This window comes from Centrocercus urophasianus, unplaced genomic scaffold, assembly GCF_019232065.1.
Source record: "Centrocercus urophasianus isolate 14NV4802_14NV808 unplaced genomic scaffold, USGS_Curo_1.0 seq_13, whole genome shotgun sequence".
Taxonomy (NCBI): Eukaryota; Metazoa; Chordata; class Aves; order Galliformes; family Phasianidae; genus Centrocercus; species Centrocercus urophasianus.
Genome location: NW_024884475.1, coordinates 35,969,804 through 35,995,525, shown reverse-complemented (window position 1 = coordinate 35,995,525; position 25,722 = coordinate 35,969,804). Strand labels below are relative to the sequence as shown.

General features: G+C 39.8%; 1 protein-coding gene and 1 long non-coding RNA gene across 7 annotated transcripts in view; one reads left to right on the top strand and one right to left on the bottom strand.

Annotated features, from left to right (window-relative positions):
• The window catches only part of TNIP3 (TNFAIP3 interacting protein 3), a 63,940-nt gene that overhangs the window by 1,447 nt on the left and 36,771 nt on the right, over window positions 1-25,722 (top strand). For 2 of the 6 annotated variants that reach the window (XM_042812096.1, XM_042812097.1), the window contains exon 1: window positions 25,240-25,539. Coding sequence is in view for 4 of the 6 variants with exons in the window: in XM_042812092.1 (XP_042668026.1) it covers window positions 9,912-9,932; window positions 17,104-17,189 (107 nt within the window). In the remaining 2 variants the exon portion in view is untranslated. Of the gene's footprint in view, window positions 1-9,810; window positions 9,933-17,103; window positions 17,190-25,239; window positions 25,540-25,722 lie in introns of those variants that run through there. The other 4 variants (XM_042812092.1, XM_042812093.1, XM_042812095.1 and 1 more) reach the window with 4 other exon arrangements.
• The window catches only part of LOC122156872, a 26,273-nt gene continuing 12,585 nt past the window's right edge, over window positions 12,035-25,722 (bottom strand). Inside the window, exons 2-3 of the long non-coding RNA XR_006167683.1 lie at window positions 16,759-16,868; window positions 12,035-15,723 (exon numbers count right to left, since the gene is read on the bottom strand). This is a non-coding gene — a long non-coding RNA (uncharacterized LOC122156872). The remainder of the gene's footprint in view (window positions 15,724-16,758; window positions 16,869-25,722) is intronic.

Below are 25,722 nucleotides of genomic sequence, written 5' to 3'. Positions count from 1 at the left end.
TTGCCTAGCAGAATGTTTTATCTGTGTTTTTATAAATACCATGAACATTAACTTAACTTTGTCCTTTGCTGACTGCAAAGGAGGAATCAGAGCCTTGTCTTCAAGAAACTGTTATGAATTCTCTTCCAATAAGGCAGAGCTGAGTTGATTTTTGCTTTGTCTAAACACATAGCTTCTCCTTCCTTTGAGTGCTATTTTTCATTCTCCTTGTCCACCCCAAGGCATTCTGCTTTTGTGGAGTTGCATGATTAGGCCTTCAACTGATGTGCTTGATTCTATTACTAGTGTTTTTGTTTCCTGTGTCACTGCAGACACATGAGCATGAGGAAAGTAAACAGGGGTCTCTAATATCTGGAAAGAATCTCTAGCATCTAGAAGAAAAATCCGGTAAGTCCCATTCCAATAAAAAGCCATTCATAAAATCAATTTATGAATGAAAAACGGTTTTGCAAAGAGGAGTACTAATTTAATTGTCTAATTTTACTAATTTTTCACAAGCAAGTTGGTGAAAGTGTTGACCCGGTTTCCCTACAGCAACTTTTCTGGAGAAAGGAAGCTATTGATGCGCTCCATATTTCTTTCACCTCGACTGTCATACTCTGTACCAATAAAACCTCTGTTGTCAGAGGATGGAATTCACTATGAGCAGTAAGCTGTACAAGTTTCTTATGCCTCTTGCATGGAAGTAGACAGCATGACTTGGTGAGGAAGCAGTGTGATTCAATGGCAGATCAGCCTCCAGTTTTATCCTCTACCTGCAGATTTCTACCTCGGTGGGAATCTTGCAGTCAGTTACTAAAAACCCTATCTCCTGGTGTTTCACATTCAAGGCAGAAGGTGTCCCATGTTCTCACAGCCTACATATGAAACATCCTACGTAGTTCCTAACCACCCTCCTACTTTCACTCTGTGGGGGAGTTTGTCTTTACTAGAAACAGTAATTGCAAACGTGAACTTCATATTTACTGAAAGCGGTAGACTGCTTCACCCTGACTCATGGAAAGGAGCCCAGATATTGGGTAATGGCTCGCTTCTTGATAATCCATTTCTCATCTTGCACAATCTTTGAAATGAAGGCCAGACTTCTGTGCCAGATTCAATAGTAGAGGTGATGCATAGGGCTGCTCCATCTTTGCCGGGATATAGGATGGAGCGATGAACTGCAGGAGCGTTGCTGACTGGTGAAAGCAGCCTAGTATTGGTTCAGCTGGGTTTCAGAGTGAAGGCTCAAATATCGGCATGTCTTCTAGTTTCAGTTTTAGGATAACAAATCCAGTTTGCTTCTTGTACCTCCAGCTGAAATAAGAACTATTACTTTTGTGCTCTCCTTGTTTCACCTCCCTAATGGATCTTTGGCTCCCTTTTTATTTTTTTCTTACCTACTATTTTTAATTTTTTTTTTTAAATGTACATTGATGTTTTACTTCAGCAGGAAATCCCCTTTTTTAATGCAATGTAATGAGTCATAACTGCTGTTTGCTTCAAGCTGTTTGCTTCAAGCTGAAGGGGATTCCAACTATTTAGTTGTATTACTGCTATATATAATCCTGTTCCACTGTGTAGGTTGTAGCTTTGAAAGAGAGAAAGGTTTGACAGAGCTGTAGGTTGAACAAGCCATGTTGCCACCAGTTTTGTTTAATAAATTGGAGATTAATAGTTATTCCAGTGAGTAGTAAGCAGCTTAGGAATTCAATAGGTCAAAATGCATCTCAAATTGAAAAAAAATGCTGAGCATTTCAGTATCTTGAAAGGTCTGTAGGGGTGCAGGGAGGTTGGGGGGGAAAAGGGGAACAGTACATGATAGCTTGTGAGTCCAGTAACAAATATTATTATTTCTTCAGCAAGAAGCACAGTCTGGCTTGAGTTTGTATGCTCAGAATCAAAACTGAATTGCTCAAATTTTTTTATTTTTTTTTTCTGGTACAGAAGAACGGTTTGAATTTCTTTCACTATAAATGTGTTGATCTCTGTGTCAGCATTACTGTTGTTTTAGCAGGTGTTACCTTAAGCTGCTGTCTTCTGAAACCTCCCTCTACCATATTCTGTTATCTGGAGTGACTGTACTGATACTGTGTGCCAGAGTATTAATCACCTTTCAAAACTTCGTGTGCCTGCAGGAGATGGAAATTTTTGTTTGCAATAGCCTTTGGTCCTTTGCTTTTCTCTGCCATTTAAACAGAATTCAGCAACACCAGTTATCTAGGAACAAAATGAAATATAACCTGAAGTCACCATTTAAAAGCAAGCTGTGGCAGTATCTTCAGTATTAAGATGTGTAAGGGAGTGGTTGTATGTTGAGATATGGTGGTTATTAACCATTGAAAGGGACCACGAGATTGCTGAAGGTACCACAGTAACACTCTTGAGTTTAGAAAGAGTCATATTTCTGGTTTTACAGCATATTGCTGTAAAGGAAATAAGTTAATAAAAGCCACAGAGATGTACAATTTCCCATTGCCTTTGACTAATGCTTTTAGAGAAAGAACGTATAAAAATGATCTTAGTTGAAGATGAGGGGATTTCCTTAGGAAGAACACTTTTAAAATGCATTCAAGAAGGTCTTGCTCCAATCCAGTGACCTCAGGTTGTTTTCTAAGAGTGAGAAATGTCAGCCCAGATGAATGGGAGACCAGAGAGCAAAATGCCCAAGCCACTTCTGGGACGTAATGTTTTGTGGGTTTTTATTTATTTATTTATTTTTTGAAGGAATTCAATTGCTAAAGATTCTGAATTTCATAGCAATGCTCACAGATAATTACTTAGCTTAGCTGCAGCCCACTTGAGGTAGCTGGACCCAAAAGAGCTGGGCTACCCAGCAGGACAGAAAAACTCAAACTGCACAACTTGCACCAGGGTGATGTGGTGAGGAGGCAGTTGGGTGAATCTGTCTCAAATCACTCTAGGTCTGGGAACTGACTAGAATGGCTTCACCACTGCACTGGTGAAGGTAATGCTATCTGAGTAACGCTTGGCTTCCCATTTAGCAAGTGCAGGTGAGGTTGTCTTAGGGCCCATTGTCATAACCATATGATGCTGAACAGAAACTGCTAAGCCCCCCACAGCGTAACACCCACATGGATCTAGAGCACAGACTTTGAAAATACTCCATTTCTGTTTTGCCTGGATAGTCCTCTCATACAGGTTGCATTTTCCTTCACTATTTCTGATTTGCAGAAGCTGGATACGTCTTTTCAGGAACATAGGGTGAGCTAAACTTGAATGTCTGCTAGCACTTGAAAAACTAATAGATAGTGATGGGAGATCTATTAGACTAACTGGCTGTCTGCTGTGATGTAAGGCAGCTTTAAAAGTAAGATGCACAGAAATGTATTGCACAGAGTAAGATTGTAATTCATAGGTAGATACATATCCCTAGGTTATAAACCAATCTTCAGTACTTAATGCTTTTGTTTGTTTGTTTTCTTTTTAAGGTTATTATTGCAGGGGAAGCACACAAGGGAAGTAAAGCTATTTGCTATAGCCTCCTACTGCTCCAAGCCCTTCTCTCTTTTTTTTCCCTTAATAAAAAAAGAATAAAAAGAGCAACCTTATCTCCACTACAGCAAATGGCTTTTCCTTGCATCATTTAAAACATTTAACAACCTTTTCCTTTACCATTCAATGAATTTTTACATTTTTCTTATTGTTCCCCAGTGCCTATACATTGCCTCTGTCTATGTTTTATGAGTAAAATCTGAATAACACAAAGGTGCTTTTTCCATAAAACTAAGGTCATATGAGGTGGAAATAGCAGCCTTAGATCAGGAGAGCCTTCATTTTTATTACCCTTTCTTTTGGTAACAGGAAACAGTTCTAAGGTGGTTTTCTTAAAGGATGTTGTATGGGAATTCTTGCCTTTACAAATTTTTGTTGATGTTGTCCGATTGCTTATGTAATAGGGAACTGTATTAGAAATGATTGGATCTAGCTTCTAATGGTGAACTCCCTCTCTATTGTGGGTTTTAACTTTGCCACACTCACTTCTATGTCTTGCACAATCATACAGTGAAGTAGATATTATTCTTGATTTTACAAAGAGGGAAAATTCATATATCTTATAGTAGAAAGGGGTGATTGTTTTGACTGTTATGATGTTATGTTATGTACTGGGAGAAGAACTCTTTGAGGAGTATCCCTGCTGAGAAGGACCTAGGGGGTCTGGTAGATGAAAAATTTAACATGAGCCAGCAGCATGCTCTCGCAGACTGGAAGGCCAATGGTATCCTGAGTTCCATCAGAAGAGGGGTGGCCAGCAGGGACAGTGAGTTGATTGTCCCTCTCTGTTCTGCCCTCATGAGATCCTGGCTGGAGTAATGCATCCAAGTCTGGGCCCCGACACGACAAGAAAGATGTGGAGCTATTGGAGAGGGTCCAGAGAAGGGTATTAATGGTAGTGAAAAAAAGATCATCAGATTATCCAGAGAGCCAAGAAAATACATTTATCTTCTGAAATGCAGTGGAGGCATCACCCTTCACTGTCTTTTTCTCCTATAAGATACATTTTTTTCCTTGTCCACTGACAATCAGGATAGCTCCTATGAAATGTCTGCATTTCCACTGTTTTCCCTTGGTCACCTGCAAGCGTGACCCAGGAGAAGGCATCTCTCTATATTCAACTCAGTGCCAATAGCAAAGCAGTTCTTACTGGGTACATTAGGTCTTACTTTGTGTTTTCTTCCATTTTTTAAATCCAGGACCTCTTGTGTCTTGTGCTTAGTTGGCTATTTACAGTCCACAGTTGAGGTGTTAGTTGACAATGACATTGATAAGCTTACTTATCAATGGAGGGAGGGGCATTTTTACACAATACTGTTTGATATCATTCGGTTTTCCTCTATTCGGTATCATTTGCCACCATGATCATCCAGTTCCAATAATGCTTTAGGTAATGTAGCCTTACGTTTGCTGTACTTGAATTCCATTCCCTATACAGAGGGACAAGTAACTGTAGTGAAGAGTGGTTACTTTCTGTGAATTTTTCTTTATATTTTAAAGCATTTTAGCATGATTTATTTTAAAAACATAGGGAAATGTCATGCATATGCCTTATGGACAGCAACTATAGTCTTTGTGATGATCCTTCATTTTTTCCACAATATTCAGCTCATCCTTGAATCTTGGAATTTTTCCTTGGCCTTAACTATAGAGATGTTCAATGTTTCAGGTGAACTTGCAGTTTTTGACAGTCCTTGAATCTGGAAGAAATATGCTTTGTCTCGTCCAAAAAAACCCTAACTGTCTCTATTGTATAAAGGTCATTTTTCCAACAAATTATTAGATGTTTCCTTAAGACTTCATTGTCATATAGTGTGGGAAACATATTATGACTGCAGGGTTTACTTTTTCCTCTTGTTAACTGACAAACACATTAAACTATGTATGGATAGGAAAGAATTCTTTCTGAAGCTAATGCAGAAAGAAAAAATCCTTTCATGGAGGATTCAGACACTGCCAAAATTAGATTTAATTCCAGTTCAGGACAAAACTCAGAATTTAGAGCCTGAAATATTTCAGTAAGAATAACTATAATGGCAGAAACCAATGGGTGGGCAGACAGCTGGGGTATAGGGTGGGCTTTTTGGTCAGTAAAAAAGTTTCTATTCAGACTTCATTGACATTAAACTGTGTGCTTAATGTTCATTGAATTGACAAACATCAAGGAAGCAGTGTTGTGTTGAAACTTGTTTTAAACTGCTTTAAAACCCGTTTTCAAATTCTGGCTTCTGTTCTCTGTGCTGCGGAGGTAGTAATGAAAAGCCAGGTCCACTGAAATATGTGACAGCATGCTAACTGATTTCAAAAGGGCTAGGCAGCAGTGGAAGCTGATAGGAAGAATGTTGGATGAGAATGGTGGGCTGGGGAGGAGGACCACTAACAATTCCGCCTGACCAGAATCTGAGGTAGTAATAGGAAGTGGTGGAAGTTAATAGATTTGTGATTGGATGGAGGAGAGATCATTGCCTTTTCTTTCCTTACTTTGATACCACATTGACTTCATAAACATCGTGGTGAAAATCCAGTGAAAATACATAAAAATGTGTTTGAGTTATAATAAAAAATTAATTGAATTGCTGTACAAGACCTCATAAAGTTGCATTTCCAGATTTTCTGTAAGGAAGGGAGAATTTCTTTTGTGTGATCTTTCATTTGTGTCTAAGCAGTAAGCCACACAGTGAGCAGGAACAGAATGGGTAGGAAGTGCCTTGACTTCTCGTACATCTCAGACCCAACTGAGTCCAAACTTCAATCAAAGTTCATAAAATTAAGAGCAGAAGTGGGTAACAGTATCTTCCCCTTGCAAAAGCCATTTCTGTGAGCGCAAAAATGTGTTTCAACTCTGTATCAAGCGTAGTCAAGATATGGACTGCATCACAGCTGTTTACATCAAAAAACATGACAGTTTGAACCGACTGCTTTGTATAACTACTTCTTGATCTGGACCAGTTGAGACTGTAAAAAATGTGGTAATGAAAACAAAAATAGTGGCCATTCTGTTTCTGTGAGAGAAGCAGAAGAGCATTTCGGCTTGGCAAACATGTAAGTGCGTAGGTGGGCTTCTCAATCATGCAGCAAAAAGAGAACAGCTGTAGGTAGCCAGTGAGTTACTTCTGCGTCGACAATGGCAGGCTTCTTTTTTTTTGCAATGGGATGAAATCATTCATAATGCCCTAAGTGTGGTATCAAAGTATAACCTTGAAATTAAGTCTCAGAAACTTCCCAAACAGCAAAAATATATCTTCGACTTCCTCTCCAGAATACTGGAGTCGTGAACTGTTTTGAGCACTTCCAAAATTGCCTTTTATTTCCCTGTTTCCTTTCTTCCTTGTAGTGGTCTTTTCTCTCCTCAATAATACTTACATGGCAATTAAGCCCTTCACAAGTCACCAAGGATCCGGTACTTTAAGCTGCTGTCTTTACGTTATATTAAATTTTCTCTAACTCATTTCCTTATTTTTCCCTTATGGAAAAACCCTATACAAACAATTCTTAAGTGAACAATAAAACGATTTGAATGGCAGCCATCCAATTTGGTCCTTCTATAGATAAGTGCCTTGGATATGCATGAGAAGCAATGAAATTTTTATTATTCAGACATGTTATGGTGTAGCCAAAGGGGTTTTCCTCTTGTGAATGGGGGGAGTGGGTAGGTCAGGTGAAAAGATGTATGTGTGACTTCTGCTGTACCCCTACAAATTTCCACTGAAGGCTAAGAAAAAGGATTCCCCCCCTTCAATTTTTCCATTGACTACATCTATCTACCTCCACAGCATTTTTGTTGTGCCTGACTTGCTGTGATGAAAATGGCATTACATGAATGTTGCTAACGTTTGCGAGGGTTCAAAATGAAACAGTATGATTGCTTGATTTAAGGTGGCTGGCAAACTTGGAAGAGTGTGGGCAGTCTGATGTAATGACTGGCAACCCTGCCTACGGCAGAGGGGATAGAACCGGATGGTCATTGAGGTCCCTTTCAACCCAAGCCATTCTATGTTTTCACTGCCAATTCTTAAGAATCATCAATGATCCTGTTCCATATTAGTGTTTTTTAAGCAAGTAGCTGGTCCTGCAGTGAGCAGAGCAATGCACCCCTACCTGTGCCTGCTTTGGGCTTAGTCATTAAAAGGCTCTGTAAACAGCCCAGTACTTCAGTGAATGTGTGTGATTCAAAATGACTTAGAGGTGTTTGTAAATGTTTTACCTTTAGTCTGGGGGAATGCTTCACAGAACATACGTATTTTGTTTGCTACTCATGGGATGTCATGCAGCCTTTAGATAAGAAGGGATGTGTAGTTAACAAAATACACAAGTTAGAGATGTAGTCAACGAAATACGTAAAGCGGGGGCTGTCAAGGTCCTGGGATGTGATCTTAAAGGTTTAGCAATGCTGGCTTTGCCTGGTCCTGGATTAGGAAAAATCTTATTCCTGGTTTCCTTGGCAGAAATCATGATAGTGTAGAACAGGTGATGGATATTAAACTCAGGAACAGCACACATGGAAAGATTTAATTTAGCTCCTTCATTGTTGCTGAGCTGACAGATGACAACAACATAACAACAAACTGCTGAACTGTTTCCAGTCCCAAAGAAATTAAGCTTGTTGGTGAGTCCAAATTCAAAAGCTGTGTGTTAGTGAGGTGAAAGCCAAAAATATAGAAAGCTGTATTCACTGTACTTCTTGTGAATGCATTACAGGGGGGAAGAAGTGATGTTATTCCCTTGTTACTTGTCTGTCCAGTGGAAAAAGTATTTCTCCTCAGATGGACATCTCTTGGCTTCAGTTTCTTTTGCTGCTTGGAAGGATTTGAGTACATGGCATTTGTCTCCCAAGATGGTGCTCTAACAGTTTGCTACTGAGCTGGTAGATTGCTATCAGCTTCTCCTATCCAGAACGTTCTGCTTTTTTATTAGCACTTAGACAGGACTAAACAAGAGATCAGAACTAGAGATTGTAAGGGGTCTGATGTAGAGCTGAGTGAATACAAAGCGTTGTTCTGAAAAGGAGATGATGTTTGTGCCTTTTATTCATTTTAATCAGGCAGACAGTAATTCTGAGCTCCATAGGTAATAGTTTGAACCATCAAGCTGAAGTCATTAATGTTTTCTTTAACAAAAAGAGAGTAAATACTTAATATGCAGTGGAATAGATATGTATTGCAAAAGACTGGAGAAATCACCATGCAAATCCAGCAGTGAAATGCTTGTCCTGGAGATACAAACACAGTTAAGCTCCCTTCAGGCAGGAGAGACATTTGAGCCTTGGTCTCCTACATCCTGACCCTGGCCTGTTGCCTTCTGTGCTATTATTGCAAGTGTTTCCAGAATAGTTTGGTTTAAACAAAACCACAGTGAATTAGATGTGAATTTGCAGATGATTACTGTGTGAGTGTGAGAGGCAGAGGCTAAAATGGTGTGACAAAAAAAGATCTACCCTGCTCTACTGAGCAGCTCTGATATTTCTACTAGGAGCATGAAAATATTTCCAGGGCACCTGAATCACTGGTATTTCCAGTACAGAAGACAACAGGAGCTTCATAAACATGTCTGAACTGCTGCTTCTCCTTGGTGGAAAGCTGCGCAGGTTTTGTTGTTATCAAAACTGAAACCAATACAAGAGTCAGGCTGAAAGATCTTAATGTGCCTAGAAATGAGATTCGTAGTAAGTAACATAATGACAGCGTTAACTTTTATTGACTGCGAAACTTGATTAACGAGCTATTATGTGCAGTGGACTGCAGCCTGAGATGAACAGTGTGTCCTGAAACTGCTGCATCACTTCTTGTCTGGGTGAAGGGGAAGATGTTTCTGCAGACTCCTCCTCTGTACGCCCCCTTCCTCAAAAAGAAAATCCGAAACGATAACGTGATATTTCTTGCCTGGGTAGAGCACTGAAAGTCACTTCTGATGAAGGGACTTTGACAGGTTGGGCTGAGTGCTATTTCTGTAGGGAAACCTTTAAAACAAATTCTAATTAAAAAGCATTCCTAGAAATGGTTCCCTGACCTATCTACTCCTTACAGTAAATTATTCTACTTCTAGATTAAAACTTGCGTTTCGTACCCTTTGAGTTGATACAACTTTTCCACCATGCTCGACCACCACTTTTCCCATCACGCACCTCTTGCTGGTGAGTGGGTGTGCCATTGTGTTCCATGGCCATTAGAAGAGTGAGAGGGAATCCTCTGTGGTCTCTGATAAGCAGTGCTTTCAAGTAGATCTGCGTGGGCTGTGTTTATTCGTGAGAGATGAGTGTGTCCTAAACGCTACAGTGACTTTAAGAAAGGGGTTTCCCTAAGCCTGGTGTGTAGGTTAAATCTTGAGATAGGTATATATTTGCTTCCAAACCACTTAGTTCTTATTTGATTCAGAGAGCCTTGATTGAGACAAGTGCATACCAGCCCAGCAGCACAGAGATGAGCACCTTGCCTAAAATGGTGAGTAACTGTTGCGTTTGAAGCTGTCATCTCTAGGTCTCTGTCTAGCCTCAGGGTGAAGTCATGTGCCTCTTTGCCCTTTTCATTTGCCAAAAAGATCTCAAATCCCAAGCCTGATGTCTTAATAGCTTTTTTTTTTTTTTTAATTACATCTTAATTTTTTAATAATTATTGTGTATAAATCATGTAATTTATGAACATTTATACCCTGTTATAGCAGAGCTTCTACACTTTTTCTGCACGAAGATGGACAGTGAAAGGTAAAGGATTATTGCCAGGTAGAGGATTAGGGCTATGTCAAACGTTTAAGTAAATCTAATGATACGAAGATTCAGTGCATGTCTGTTGGTTGCACCTGGACTTCCTTGGGTAGCATTTCTGCTGAAACCTTTGCACCTTTTACAAGATCTGTAGACCATGATATGTCTGTGCAGTAACCCTGCACTACTGCTGAGACTTGTTGAGCAGGCAGAGCATTCCTGTGGTTGGATTTGTGACTAGATAGAGGAGGGCCTTTATCCAGATTTGCTATTGTTTTTTCCATCATGTGTAGCCTTTGAGAGTGGTCCGTGTCCCTGGCTTGGAAGCATTCCAGCCCTGAAAAAGGAATGTTTGTATCTACATAGCTAGAAATTTCAAGTGGTAAATTTGGGGTTAACAAGCATAAGCAGGAGGCACTAGGAGACGAGATATGTATAGGGAGAGAAGAAAGCAAAAATGTTTTAACTACTTGTCTGACAAAAGGCAAAGCTGCAGCACTTCTATCTGCTGCAGTGAGAATTAGCCCTTTTGTTTTCAGAGCCAAAGGTGCTCGCTACCAGAGGACCTGCACAGTCCTTGCACTGGGGCAGCTGTAGGAAACTCCCTGCTCTTGTTCCCCCATTTTGAAATAAAGTAGAAGTTGTAGATACACCTGTGATAACATGAAAATACTCACAGTACCCCACTAAGATGCCCGGGGAAAGAGATTTTCTTAAAGGGCCATCTTTCCTAGACTTGCTGCTGGATCTGCATTATGCCAAGATGTACTACTAGCAAAGTCCTAATTTCTAGTAGCAACAGCAGTTTTCAGGAGGGTGGGTACACTGAGTGTACCCAAGGCAACATGCGTTTCATGGGTTTCTGAGTTGCTCAGCACTGGTTCTCCTTCCAGCTAAGAAACACTGAGCTTTTTTGGGCGACTGTTTTTTTCAGATTGTTCGTATCTTACTATGTACTCCTCTCCTTTCTCATTATTTTGTCCTGATATTTTGAAGCTTACTTGGAAAATACAAAATTTAAATATATTGGAGCTGAACTCCTAATCCAAATCAGATTTTTTTTTAACCTTCTCAACATTAAACTTTTGCTCCCACAGCTGTACATCTTTTTTGTGGGTAGGTCTGCCTCTATCTAGAATGCTTTTATCATAAACTCCTTCCCAGTCACATGGGCCCTGCCCTTGGAGTGATCTCCTTTCTGTTACTATGGCAAGTTACCTATTTGTACTCCAGAGTACAATTTCCAAAGTCATTGGGCTTAATAGATCTTAAATATTTTTCTTCTTGGCATGAATTGCACAAGGAAGTTCCATTGTTTCTTTCTCCTTTCTTAACGTTACGGTTGCACTGTAGTGAGATCTCCATTGGAAATCCTTCAGGAAAAAAACAAAGCCATTTATATAAAATATGTACTTAATTTTGCTTTTACCTTACAGCACACTTCCTTTCTAGCTCTGTATGCTTTGTAATGAGTGCTGTCTCTACTTTAGTGATTAGTATTCACAAAAAAATCTATTTTTTCACTGCACTGTTTAAAGCTGACATTTAACAAACAGTAGTTCTGTCCCATCCTGCCCACCCACAAGTAAATTGTCATGCTAATTGAATTTAGATAGAGATACTGAGAGCAACTGGAAAGCCTTCACAATGTGCTCTTGTGGGAAGGATGCTTCGTTTATAAATGTTCTTCCAAAGAACTGTCTGTTTGGCAGATTTTTGTTTGACTTATCTATGGTTTCTTGACTAAAAAAACAAAACAAAAACTTTTAAACAAATCAAATATATTTATTGTTGAAGACTTTATTTTATTTCAACAGTATATTTTTGGAATTAAACCTTATTCTTTTAACAACAATTTGCCTCCATAGACTTTGACTACAGTAAGTATCTTCAGAGTATCATTGACAGCCACCAACTCTGCTGTGCAGTGACAGGCTTACATTAAACAAACCTACCATTTTCTAGAAATGATCTAACAGCATTAAACATGAGGAGTGGTGTCTGAAAATCAGTGACAGGTTGCATATAAATATCAGAGAGTCTTAAATAAATGGAAGTTAAATTTTGTCTTGAAACACAGAAAAATTTGTGATGTTTTGGGTTGCAGTTGCCATACATCTTCTAGCACTTTCCAAGTGTGTTGTAAAACTCTCCAAATCGAAAAAGCTCAGCTGCCCACCCCCTTCACCAATCTCCCAACCTTATAATAATTACAAATTAGTTTGGTGTTTTGTTTGTTTGTTTTTTTTTTTTTTTTTTACTTTTATGGCTTCCAATGAGGGTAGGGAAACAGAGAATGACTTTGCAGAATTTTAAGAAAACACTGAGGTCATTTTGAGGCATATTGTGTATGGCTATGGCAGCTTGGTGATGTTTGACTTCTACTGGTCACTTCTTAGGTGGCTCTTGCACATTAGAAGCATAGTCATAATATTCTTAGCATGGAATGTATCTTTTGAAGCCTTTCAAATAATATTCTGTGCTTCAGATTCATCTGTGCAGATGCACACACCCTGGGCAAGACACTGTCTGGTTTTGGTAGCTTTTGTGCCTTGATTTCTGCTTGGTGTGGTTTATGTTCACCTGGGAATGTTTTTCTCACTTTAAAGACCTTGAGAAACTGCATTTAAATCTGAAAATGTTTGGAAATAGTAAAATGGACCAGTTTTCAAACAAATAAACACGTCTAACAGTTTTTCTTCTCTTTTAACGCACTGTAAAAGTGATACATTGATATGTTTTTTATTATTTTTATTTATTTATTTTAGCCAAGTCATGTACTTAGAAACAGCAATCTGTACTCCCCGCTTCAACTCATTCGTGCGTATGGCAGTGGAAACATTTTCAGACCTCCTGATGTGGAAAGCCAGTACTCGTAAGACCAAATAACTAAACAGCAGATACTGCCTATCAGTGCAAAGTCATCGCCCCATATCACGTATGAGAAAGCCAATGCAAAGACTAAGCTGTGTGTTTTATTTCCTGGACAAGTGCTAAACAGCTTACAGTGCAGAGCTTCTCCAGAATCACACTGACTTGATGCTGAAATCCAGACATTTATTTCTGGGTAGAAATAGCATAGTCAGCCTTTAATTGCTTCATTCCTCAGTCAGGTCCACTGCAACGGCTTTCTGCTGTTTAGGGTTTTAATTTATCTTTCTACTGTTTGGGGTTTTACTTTATTTTATTTACTGAATCATTTGTGATTATTTCAGGAAATGTAAATAGGCTACTTACTAAGTTCTGGCTATCATGGATTTGTGGGACAGCATCTACAAATTAGGGTATTTTGCATATTTACCATTCTTATGCTGTGTTACCCTAACCAAGAATAACTGCACTTAATGGTGAGATCACATTTAACAATTAAATTTTCCTGCATCACATATTGCAGGTACCAGCTTCATCGTATCAGAATCAAGCTGGGCAAAACAGAGCTGAGAAACCTAGGAACTTGTCATTTTTGACATAGATGAAGCATCAGATTTATTTTTTTTTTTAGTTATAAGCTGTCTAATATTGAATTTTCAGTACTTTACAAGGGAATAACCAGGAAGGAGGAAAGAGGACTGGGAGATGTTGGGGCTTTTTATGCTGTGCTTGTATGGCTGAAGCTGCATTTTCAGCAGCGGATACAGAAGCAGAAAGACATACAGCGTCTGGTTCGGGGCTGGCTGCACTGAACATTACTGCTGTTGACAAGTATTAAACCTGGAGCAATCCAGGGAGGAAGGCATTGCAGAAATATTATTTCATATTTTACTTCTTCAGAGCTACAGGGCAAACAAACAAATTTGAAGGCTTTATTCCTTTTTTAGATTAGTTTCAGTTTGGATGTCTTTCATGAAATTTTGTTGGACTTTTTTTCCCTCTGGTTGCTCTGCCATTTTGATCACGTTTACAGTAACAATCTATTTCTTTCCCCCCTACTCCTCCCACACAGCAGCCTTGCACTGATAATGTGTAACCTGACAGTTGTTTATCTGTGGGCTTGTTTGTGATTACATATGTTCCATTTTGTTTTGGAGCTATTTTGCAATCTGGGTATTACTTAAAGGTGGTGATTTTGCTTAGTCTGTCTATGACAGCTAGCCCTAGGTCTTCTACAGTACAAAAAGTAAAAATCAGTGAGAAGGTAACATATCCATCAGTTTGTTCCCCATGTGTAATTTGCTAGCATGTGCTTCTGTTTATTTTTGTGTGTGTGTGTGTTTTCTGCTCCCTGCAGCACTGTGACAGTGCCAGTTTATGGTGGTGTTTTCTATAACTGAATCAGTGAGCCAACCCAGACAAGGTGTGCAGAGGGAACACAAAATCCCTTTCCCTTCTCTGCCTCCTTTCAGCCAGTCCATTTCTGGGAGCCATCTTGCATTGCATCCCCACAAAATGCTGCTTTGGTACAACAGAAGAATAAGTTAGTTACGGCACGTGTTTGGGGAAAATGAGGAAAGGTTCAGGAAAATAGGATGCTCTTAAGATAGTGGTAGGCTTGGAGGGCAAAAGAGAATGTGGCAGGAGGCAAAGCAAAAATACAGATGTTTGTGAAAGGAATTTCAATTAACGGTTTGAAATCCTAGATTGATAAATGCCTGGGTGGCTGTTATTATTTTTATAATTAATATTTTACAAGAATTAGTGAGTCTTGTCCCTCTTTGGGGAGCTTTTTCTCTCAAAGTGCATTTTACACATGGAAATCTTCCTTGTTAATGGATGTTAGTACTCCAAACAAAAAAGTCTCTTACAGCCTGTTCAGGTATATTAAGGAAGTACTTAGGTCTTGAGTTATTATTGGAGGGCTGATAAACTTTTGCATGCTTTTTACTAAACATTTTCAATTACAGCTAGAACACAAATATGTGAGAAAAATGATCCTCTTTTTCTTCATCGTGTTCCTATTTATTTTTTAATAGCCTTGACAGAAAGCAGAAAATTTATGTAATTCCGAGCAATCCTTGCCATGACAATTATAACCCCCTATTTCTACAGAGCCTTAATTCTTTGAAGTAGATGAATTTTTATCCAACTCAACTTCAATTTGTCTGATCTACTAAAAGCCTTACAGCATTAAAGTATCATTGAAAAAGCTTCTAGTTCCTTTCGCAACAAAAATGTGCATGTTTTGTGCAATTGTCCAGATGACTCTTGCTCAGACATATAACTGTAGATTTAGATGTAGGACAATTAGTGCTGCCAACACGGATTGGACTCATTTTGTCAAGAAGAACCAAAATGATTTAAAAAAAAAAAAATTAAAAGCCATTCAGAACTGACATACTGACACTACTGGCAACTGGTAATATCAAAAAGCCATGAGAAATGAAAGGCAAAGACATTACCCTGCATCAACACAGTCATCCATTCATTTGGAGATCAAGGGAAACAGATCAAAGCAGGTGGCCACGCTGCACTGTTGCTTGGTTGGCAGCAGCCTGGCCATGATCTGCAGTGTAGATCACGCTGCTCTTAGCAGTATCGAACTGTCTGCTGCTTTTGTGCCAGAGCCTCTGCTGTTTAGATGAACAGGTCTGTCACTGCAAAATCATGCAACAATCTTTTTCTTTCTTCTTCATTCCTTCTGCCCACACCCCCAAACATGCTTTACTTTCTGCTGCATACATTTTACCAATTGGTCAGTAACTTTTAACTTTTATCCCTTTAACATGGCATATTTCTTTAGTATGTGGGCTGTCCTACTGTGTCTAACTTTGCATGTGGATCTGAGACTTGAAATATCTAAGTCCATAGAATGAATTAAGGAAGGAATGGTAGTTTGAATTATGGCACTAGTTTGTTTGTTTGTTTGTGCATGTTCATTTTACTTTTTGTTGGGACTGTTTATTCCAGGTCAACATTTTTTCAAAATTGGTATCTTATTAAACACCTAAATGCCAAGTATTATAGTCATAGATTTGCAGGCGTTGGAAGGGACCTCTGGTGGTCATAGAGCCAAGATAAAATCTAATCCCCTAGTATTCCAATTACAACTACAATAATGCTATTCTTCTGTCACTTTCTCCTAAAGAAAAGAATAAGACTCATGAACTCCTTTCCTGGTGAAATAGAGGTGTCCCACATACCATGAAGAAACATATTCTGGGATGATGTTGGCCTGCAGTACAGGCACTGGGATGACTTCTAGGGATGAGGTGGCATGACTTGGTCCCTCTGTACTATCTGTTCTCTCATTTGTAATGGAGAGGTGATTGTACTTCCAATATCTGTCCTTTCCTCTGGGAACAATGTTTTTTCTTCTCATTTCCAATGAGAATTGTATTTCCAATACAATGCTAGACAGCAGCTAGCCCTGACCAGAGGGAAGCTTATGGAAGCTTGTATAGTTTGTGAACAGTGCATTTGTGTACATTAACTTAAGCAAGGCTCCTACTCTTTTCTTTCCAAGTTATTTATATTAGGCCCCTACTCATCCTCTTAAGCTTGAGAGTAGTAGTTTTACTTTATACTTCCGTGAAATGTTCATTTTCTGGTTAATCTGAGGATATACATGAACTCCAAGCATTTAAAACAATTGATTACTTTAGGATGAATAATAATAGTCACAAAAGTACCTTTCCCATCATTTCCAATATTTGCGTGAGTACTGGCAGCTTTGCTTCTTGGGAGATACCCGCTACCACGGCTAGAGAATGCTGTTGCTTCTGCTGTTGCAAAACTGCTCCTGTTACAATGATGGATTTAAGAGATTATAATGGTGAGCTAGGAGGAAGTAGATTCCTGGCCTACGTCAGCCCTTTACGGGATGGAAAGAGAAAACAGGAATGCAGACAATGCACGATTATGTTGTCTTGTGATTGGACAGTTGAATTTCTTCTGAGATTATTAATCTATTTATTTCCACTCTGAATACACTCTTTTTTTTTTTTTTTTTTTTTTTTTTTCCTTCTCCCTAATAGATTCACTGTGAAAAGTTCAAAAGGAAGAATAAAGAGGCAGAGAATCTTCTAGAATTGTGTTCCCATCAGCATGTTGAGATGGAAAGGTATGACCAGTTTCATATCTTTATTTTTCTTGTGGAGAAACTTCTCCTTTTATTTCATTTTTATTTTTTACTTTTTGTCATTTGTATTATGCTACTAGAACTGTATAATCAAGCTTTTCCTGCATTTGTCAGTCTATTTTTCTTTCAGAAACTCAGCCTAATACAATAATTTTTTCCCACGTTAATCTGTCCAGTGGAGATCTGTGTCATTTCTGTTTAAACGAGTAAAACATGGGCATATTATGTACTGAAAGAATCATACAATAGTGTAGGTTGGAAATGACTTGAATATTGTCTGGACCAGTGGGTTTAGTCTGATCAGATGGCTTAGAGCCTATCTAGGCAAGTTTTTAGTATTTCTGACTACAGAGATTTTGTGGCTTCTTGGGTCTGCTTGCTTCTTTGTGAAGTAAAACTAGTTCTACTGATAATAGCAGGAAAAGAGGTTGTACGGTAGGATGGAGAGATACTTCATTCAGATAAGGAGGTCACAGTATGGTTAAGAGTGAGGCTGTGATGATGACAACCCATTTCTAAGATTCAGTGAGTCATTAGGAGATTAAAGAAAACAAATAGTGCTGAGAATTTAAATGAATAGCTGTAACCCGTAAGACAAGCTCTGACAATAATGATGGCAATAAATATTTCAGGTAGTTGAGGATGGTTAATACCTTTTAAAGCTACCATTTAATCGTAACATGCAAGTGTGAGAGAGGAAAATAAACAAAATGAAAGGAAAGTGTAGATGTTTTTGTAACGTTTAGGAAATACATAGTCCTGTATCCATCTTTTCTTCTGGAAAAAAACGCTTTTTCTTCAAGTTAGTTTGTGAAATAAGTGGATTTTGAAATTGCTTGGGATTTCCCATTTGCTGAAGACACTGTGTGCTACTGCTAATGTAGTTTGACTCTAATCCATCTGCGATGGCAGGGATGTGTCAGATTCCTTTCAGACAGTGGCATCCCTGGTGAAAGCAGATGCCAGGTGCTGGCAGTTCAAGCACTGGATCTGTGACACAGACAGCTGTGCAGTGAGCTTCCTCTGTGTTTCATTGGGCTGCCTAACAGCTACCACAGGCAAGAAGTTGACTTGAGTCAACAGAGCTGATTATCCTCCTCAGCTACTGTAAGTTAATTTCCTGCTGAAATTCCAAGTGGTGCTCTGTTTATTTTGCTTGCATTGTTAGTAGACAATAGGAAATACATAAGATCTATGGGGGAGAAACTGACCCAAATGAATCCTGGGCTTGTTTTGCTCCAAAGGTGCCCTGATTAGTGAGGGTTTTGGTTGATGCATCTACATCCTGACTGGGGGTGAGCTACGAGGCAGAACAGGCAGTGCGTAGGTCTTGATTGGCTTGCAGTGATGCCTGATTGAGGAAGAGAGAGAGCAGAGGTGCAAAACACCAGTTAAAGGAGCAAGCAGGCAGTGCAGAAAGTACTGCTGGAGGGTAACTGTTTCAAAAAGGTGCCTGCTGAGGCCAGGAATGTGCCCTAACAGGGGCTCCAGCTTTTCCTGCTATTGGTCTTCATAGAAAGAGAGCACTGAAAACATTAATTTTTGCTCTGCTGTAGATTTTTCTCCCTTTTTGTTGTTAACTCTTAGTTTTTGACTCTTTCAACGCTTTCCTGCTGTCTCCCACCAGCTTTCTGCAGGTGTGAGTTTCAGCAGAGTAAGGAGTTGATCTACTCAGAAAGCACACACTTGGCTGAGCTTTCTGCTTCGGGTGATTTTCAGAGAAAAACTTCAATTCCCTTTCAATTCCCTCTCCCTTCCCCCCATGGTCCACACACAGCTGCATGAGCCCTGCGAGGGGAGTCTGGGTGACAGTGCTCCATGTGCTGCTTCTCCTGGGGTCTTCTGTCACTCGAGGCTCGCGTGAAACCTGACAAAGTTAGTGAAACTCAGTCCATGACTTCCCAGGGGTTTGAATTTCTCCCAAATTCTGTCCATTGTAAAGAACTTGAATTACAGCTTTGATACTGTAATCAAGGAGAAGATCCTAGTAAAAGGGGAATGATACAACCAGTTTAGCTGTTGCCTTCTCGCATGTCCCATATCTGTTGAAGGGAACAGCCAACCACTGGAAAATACGGAGTGCCTGCATATCGGTAGCTTTGCTTCTCTCTTCATTGAGGAGGGACAGATTACGTGAGCAGCTTCAGTTAATCACCAGACCAATTTTTTGGCTTCTTTTCAGAGAAACCAGATGTGTTTCCATTGAGAACATGCACCTCTTTTGTTGTTGCGATTTGTGTAATTCTTAAAATTAAGCAAAACTATTAAAGAATAATTGTTTCTGTTCACATTTATGGCACAGCTTCTCCAGATGTGGCATTTGACAGCCAAACAGCTGCTGGCTATTAAATGTTCCTTAAAAGCTCCATTCCTTTGTCGTAAAGGGAACAGAAGTGTAGGGACGTTTATGGGGTGACAGGCAGATGTTTTGGCTGAATCGCATTTGAGCGAAAGTTTAAGTGGTTTCTCTGCTGTAGTCTCAGTGTACACACTCGTTATAATCCATATCATACAGCTTGCCTTGTGGAGCTCTCTCCTTGGGAGTGGAGCAAGATTAGGTATAATCTTGTACTTAGCTCCCAAGTACCAGTGCCAGCCCCCTTTTCCCAGCATCTGGGACCTCTCACTCTAAAGACAGTACAGTTCTGTGAGGTGGAGCTCAGCTGCTGCTGGTGCCGGGCTTTCCAGTTACACTTTTGAAATACCAGATGAATTTTGTTGTTCCTTTTCTTTCCCTCTTTCTTGTTTATTTATATCCTCACAGTCAACAAAGGCAGGTTCTTTCTGCGCGCTTGCACTGGTGCAGAGCGCTTCATGTCTAATAGATGTCTCTTATGGTGGTGTGTGAGAAGAGAAATGCAGAATGTGTGCAGTTCCATCCCAGGAGATGAGGCTTGGATTCCCAGCCCTAAGCTCCAAGTGGAGATCTGCTTGCTGGGTGTTGAGTACTGGAATAGCATGGCTGATTCTTAGGGAGCTGCACTACATTGTAACTATTGTTTATCAGCTCAAGAACCCATGGTTTGCTCATGGCTTACTAAAGCTCTAAGAGTTCATGAGGTTATGAAAGAGAACAAAAACAACAGTAATGAAAAACACACCCAGTTCTATAGCAAAAGTCGTCTTGTTTTTTTGGCGAAAGATTTTTCTCTCTTCAAAGATTGGCAATTCTTTGTCATTTAGTCTTGGGTGGGTAAGATTTTAATATAAAAATCTTAAGATATGTGCATGGAAAAAAGCCTAGAAATTGTTGTACAAAACTGAATTAAGAGAACAAAAAGCTTTCAAAATTGCAGAACATAAGATAATAGCATAGTTCTATGGATAAACTGTCATTGTGAAGAAGTATATATATGCCTGACATTATCCTTGTTTCAAATATTTCTAACCCACGCTAGATCAGAAATTCTGTAAGCAGGTCTTTCCTTGCCCAAATTCTAAAAGTATTTTCCTGAATGAAATTAAGCACTGTATCAAAAATAGGGGAAATATTAGTTGAAATTGTTTGCCTTGAAATTTGCTGCCAATTTTAACTTATCAGAACCAGCTTGTCCTTTGTAATTCAAATTCAGATGTTTACATCTTTCTAAGGATCAGCTCTCTAGACTTAGTTGCAAAAATGTCTGAAATGCCCACCCAAGGGAATATAGCATGTGTTTAACCCCTACACTCTGGAATTCATTTCCCGTCAAAATAGGGCTCTGTGCTGTTGGTGTCTGGCTGTAAATCCTGGCTTAAAAACTTTTCTCACAACTGCTTATGGTGTTTATTTTTGCTTTTGCCAACACAGGAGAATGACCCCAGCACACCAACCTATAAATTATTATTACAAATAGTTATATAGTTAATTTAATGAAAGAACGCATAATTCTGGTCAAATAATCAAACAGTCCATTCAGAATTTTGCAGTTTGTTCCCTAAGACTCATTGTATTTATGTCACCGTTTCCACATAGCCATTAGTAACTAATAATACTAATAACATTAGCATATAATAACGCTGGAAAAGACAATAATACTACCTAGTCTTTCCCAGTGAAAATCAGGGAGAGACAACAGCTCACAAAAGATATCAGCAGCAACACTGGGACTTATCCCAGGATTCATGCCCAACTATTTGAATAAAGTATATATTTCTTAGCTATGAATCTATGCAATCTATGAAATGACCATACAGCAGGCCATCAGGAGCTGGGCATGGCTGCTACTCCATTAGAGAAATGGGAGTTAATGGGGAGTTGTGCTGCTTCTTTTGACCAGAAGAAGCTTGACTACAAAGAAGTGCACTTGACTCTATTAGCTGTTCATTTCCACACCTCATGTTTCCTTTCCGCTGCCATAACTTTCCAACTTTAGTATAGTTTTGGGCCAAAACTTTGCTCTGACTATACTACATCCATAATTTAATAAAACTGTGCATGCATAACCAGCACTTCATAGCATAACTCTTTGAGGATATGATTGAATAGTTTATTTGACTGAATGGCTTTGATCTAGCTAGGAATTTTAGTTCCAGTCACAGACAAAGCATGTGTCGGTCACATTTTTATTCTGACTCTCAGCTGAGAAACTGAGTCACTATAAAAAGTATGCAGCAATTTATAAGAAATTAACCACAAAAGGCGTTTAAGTCCTGGATTTAAAATAGCATAAAGACACGTCATGAAGCAAAAAGAGAAGAACATTTTAAGACAGTAAGGGAATACAAAGGGGGAATGAAAACATCTTTGTTACACAGCTCTAGCAGCGAAATTCTGCATGGAGATGGTAACTTTCAAAAGGAAGAAAACACATCTGAGGAATTTCTTGTTTTTGGAGATCACACCTGGAAGGATATTGACTACTACTTCACGTGTTCATGACATGGAAATTATGAGTAAGGTTGTGCTCTCTCCTTTTCTCCTGTAAGCTGCTAAAACTTACAGTGAGCCACCACCTGGCTTTGTTATATCTGTCAGTGCTGCTTCCATCTTTAATGTTTTAATTTTCCCATCAAAGAAAATTGAGCACGTAACTCACAATTTACAGAGAGGAGTTACCAAAATACCTTATTATTGTCTTCTTCTTTAACCGTAACATGCCATGTAAATGGGATAGGTTTTATATTTTTTATCTCCCTATTTTTACATTTCAGAAAGCTTTTATACCCAGAAGAGATATACTTCTCCCTCTACTGCAGCATGAAAGTATTTTTAACATTTCTGATGGGCTGCCCAGGGAGGTGGTTGAGTCACTGTCCCTGGAGGTGTTCAAGAAACGTTTAGTTGTGGTACTGAGGGACATGGTTTAGTAGGGAAATATTGGTGATAGGTAGGCAGTTGAACTGAATGATCTTGGAGGTCTTTTCCAGCCTTGGTGATTTTATGATTCTATGATGACTGATTTTACACAACATGCATCTCCAAAATTTGAATGTTCTGTTTGTTTGTTGTTCTACTGGATTGTCTATTTTCTCTCCTTACAAGAAACATTATTAATGAAAAACAAAATACACAGCTTTAGGAAATGTTGATAGTGATGTAACGTAATAAAGATGCTAATGGTGCACAGATATGTCTGCAAACTCCGCAATACCAAAAGTAGTTGAGGAAGAATTGCTTTCTGTGGCAGTTATGTGCTGTGTGCCCTCTGCTGCTCACCAAGGGAAGCTCATGTTATCATCCAAAGCTGCCTTGTGCTGTGGTACTTGTAATCATGTCTTGGAGAGGTATTCAAACGCTTTGGTCATCTGTGTGCTCTTACAGTATGGTCTGTAAAATGCATCTACATCACAGATATGGTTAATTAACATTTTACATAATTCATGATAAATATACTGTTCCAAGTACTGAAGTGGCTAGTGATCTTTTGAAATGCACATAAACAGGGGGATAGTTTCTGGTTTAAAGGCTGAGAGGAGAAGTAAGTGCACTGAGAAACCCGTCCGAAGAAATAGTTTTCTAACTTTCATGGTGGTGTTGAAACACATGGGTATTACAGAGCAGCAACATTTGCAAGGGTTTGAGTCTTTCCCAGTCTTTTTCACTGGCATTGCTGGATCTTAATCCTTCTCTTGCCTAGACTCTGCTAAGCCTAAGAAGGAGAATGCAGAGTGAGAAAAGGAATTGCAGAAGTATCAGGAACAGCACTCTGTCAGGCAAGCTGCAGGAAACAGAGCAGATTGATGTGCGCTTCCTGACTGAGAAGAAGTACTTAAAGCCAACCCCCATCTTTACAGGGGATTTCCCAGCTCTATTCATGCTCTGATCTCAGGAGGCTGTGGTCAGACATCTCTCGCTGTTGCTGAGCAGCGGAGATGCGTGCAGCCTACCTCAGTGCACACTGCTGCCAGGCTGCTCCTCTTTTGCTTTCTTTGGAGCTGCCCCTGGAAATTGCCCTTTGCCTTTTAGCAGTTTTATTCTGAGTTGCTTTATTTCACTTGAAGGAAACACTGACTGCACTGACCCAGCCAGAGAGGTGGGTTGTGCCAGCAGTGAAGGGTGGCCATTTGCAGCAGAGTCGTTATGAGAGGTGAAAAGTGGTGTGCATGTGACTGCAACCTGGGCAACGAGCAGAACAGTCTTTGCAAGAAGCTACATATAGGCAAGAGGTTTTTTTCTCTCAGCTCTGTAAGCTAAGTGGAGCAACAAAGGAGAGCAGCTCTCACCTTCATTTGGTTGTCCAAGCACAGAATAAAAACAGAAGTTCTGACAGCTCAGCCTGAAAGTGTTGGTCAGTGGTTTTAACAGCTGTCCTAAATCCCTCAGTGCTGCTCAGTTACATTTCCCTTCGCTGTACTTAACCTCTTCTCAACTCTTCCCACATTGTTAGGGCTTCTGAGGAGGCTATAATAGCAATTTCTCCCCTATTATGTAAATATCATATAATGCATTTTTCCTAAAACTGCACCGTGAGTGTTTGCTTCAATGCCATAATTTCTCAGTTCTCTCAAGCACCCTTAAGTGCACTCAGCCCTCTGCATGGCATAAATCCGAGCTCTTAGATAAAGCAAGTCCCGTGTTAGGCCAGGTGTGGAATTCCTAATAAGTTGAAGCTGCTGTTTTCCAGGGAGGTGCGCTTAGAGGAAAGGGGGGTACTGATGGGCAGAGCTGGTTTTGTGTAGCTGCTTGAAAGCAAAGCCTCCAAAGAGAACTGTTGGTTGTGCCACCACCCCCCGAACTTATTGTCTGAGAAGCTTAGCAAACAGTTGCTTAAAAAGGAAAAAAATGCCACTTGCACTGCTATCTGGGATTTTGCAACTTTTTAGCAGTACAGAAAAGGGCTGGTTTTCTTTCTCCAGGTTCCTTGTTTTCCTCCTGATTTTTTCTTCTTGATTTACATGCATTTGTGCTGACAAGGCTTTGTGGGTCCTTCCCTGTGAGCACCAAAAGCCCTGCTCATCTCCTCAGACCAGAAGTGGAAGGGAAGCTAAGGAGTGCCAGGTTGTGTGCTTGCTCTGTGGAGCTGACTTTGCTCACAAAGCCAGCTCATGTGCCCATGTCGCCAGGGCTGGCTGTGCCACCCATGCAGCAGGGAGGCTTTGAAAACCGCAGGCGTTTGGAGCAGCTTATGAAAATGTGTGCCAAGAAAGCCCTCCTTTTGTTCATTGTGACTTTAGCTGGCCACAATTCCCTTTCCAAGTGGTCTAACAAAATGCAGGGACTCTTTTCTGTCGGGTAGTCTCTTTCTTTGAACTCACTCTAGCTACCGTATTGGTTTAATACAAACAACAAAGAAGTCAGTACAAGGAAATATCTTTCTGTATAAGAGAAAAGTCATGTGATGTGTTCTAGTGAATGAGAACGTTCCATGATTGAAATGAAATATCGTGGTTCTGTTCCCTGTGCAAAAGTGTAATTGCCTACTGTGGAAGTCTAGCTCTCAAATTACACCCAAATATCCTGACATTACATTTGTTTTTTTTTCTTCCTCCATGCTGTGGCTCTACAAAAGTAATACAGTTTGAAGAGGCTGGATTATAAAGAGGAGGGAAATGAACTTTATGCATAGTGAGATAGTGATAGGACAAGGGAACATGGTTCAAAACTAAAGGAGGAGAGATTTAGGTTACATACTGGAGGAAGTTTTTCACAGAGAGGCTGATGAGGTGCTGGATCAGGCTAACCAGAAAGGTTGTGGATGCCCCATCCCTGGAGGTGTTCAAGGCCAGGCTGGATGGGGCCATGGGCAGCCTGAGCTGGTAGGGGGTGACCAGCCCATCATGGCTGGGGGTTGGAACTAGATGATCTTTGAGGTCCGTTCCAACCCAACCCATTTTGTGATTACATACATTTAGAGTTGGTTTAATCTGCTCAGGAAGTGAAGAAAATATGTCCCGAAAGCTTGGCTTGGAGGTAGGTTTTTTTGGGGGGTCTGCTTTTGCTTATGGCCAGGTCAGTCCTCTGAAAGTTGTGTTCCACCACTGCAACCCTAATTGCTAGTTCTCAGGATTTAAGTCCTGAGTGTCCTTAGTAGAGACTGAAAGAGAACGATTTTCCCACAAATATTTTTGCAGTAAGAACAAATAAGATTTTTTT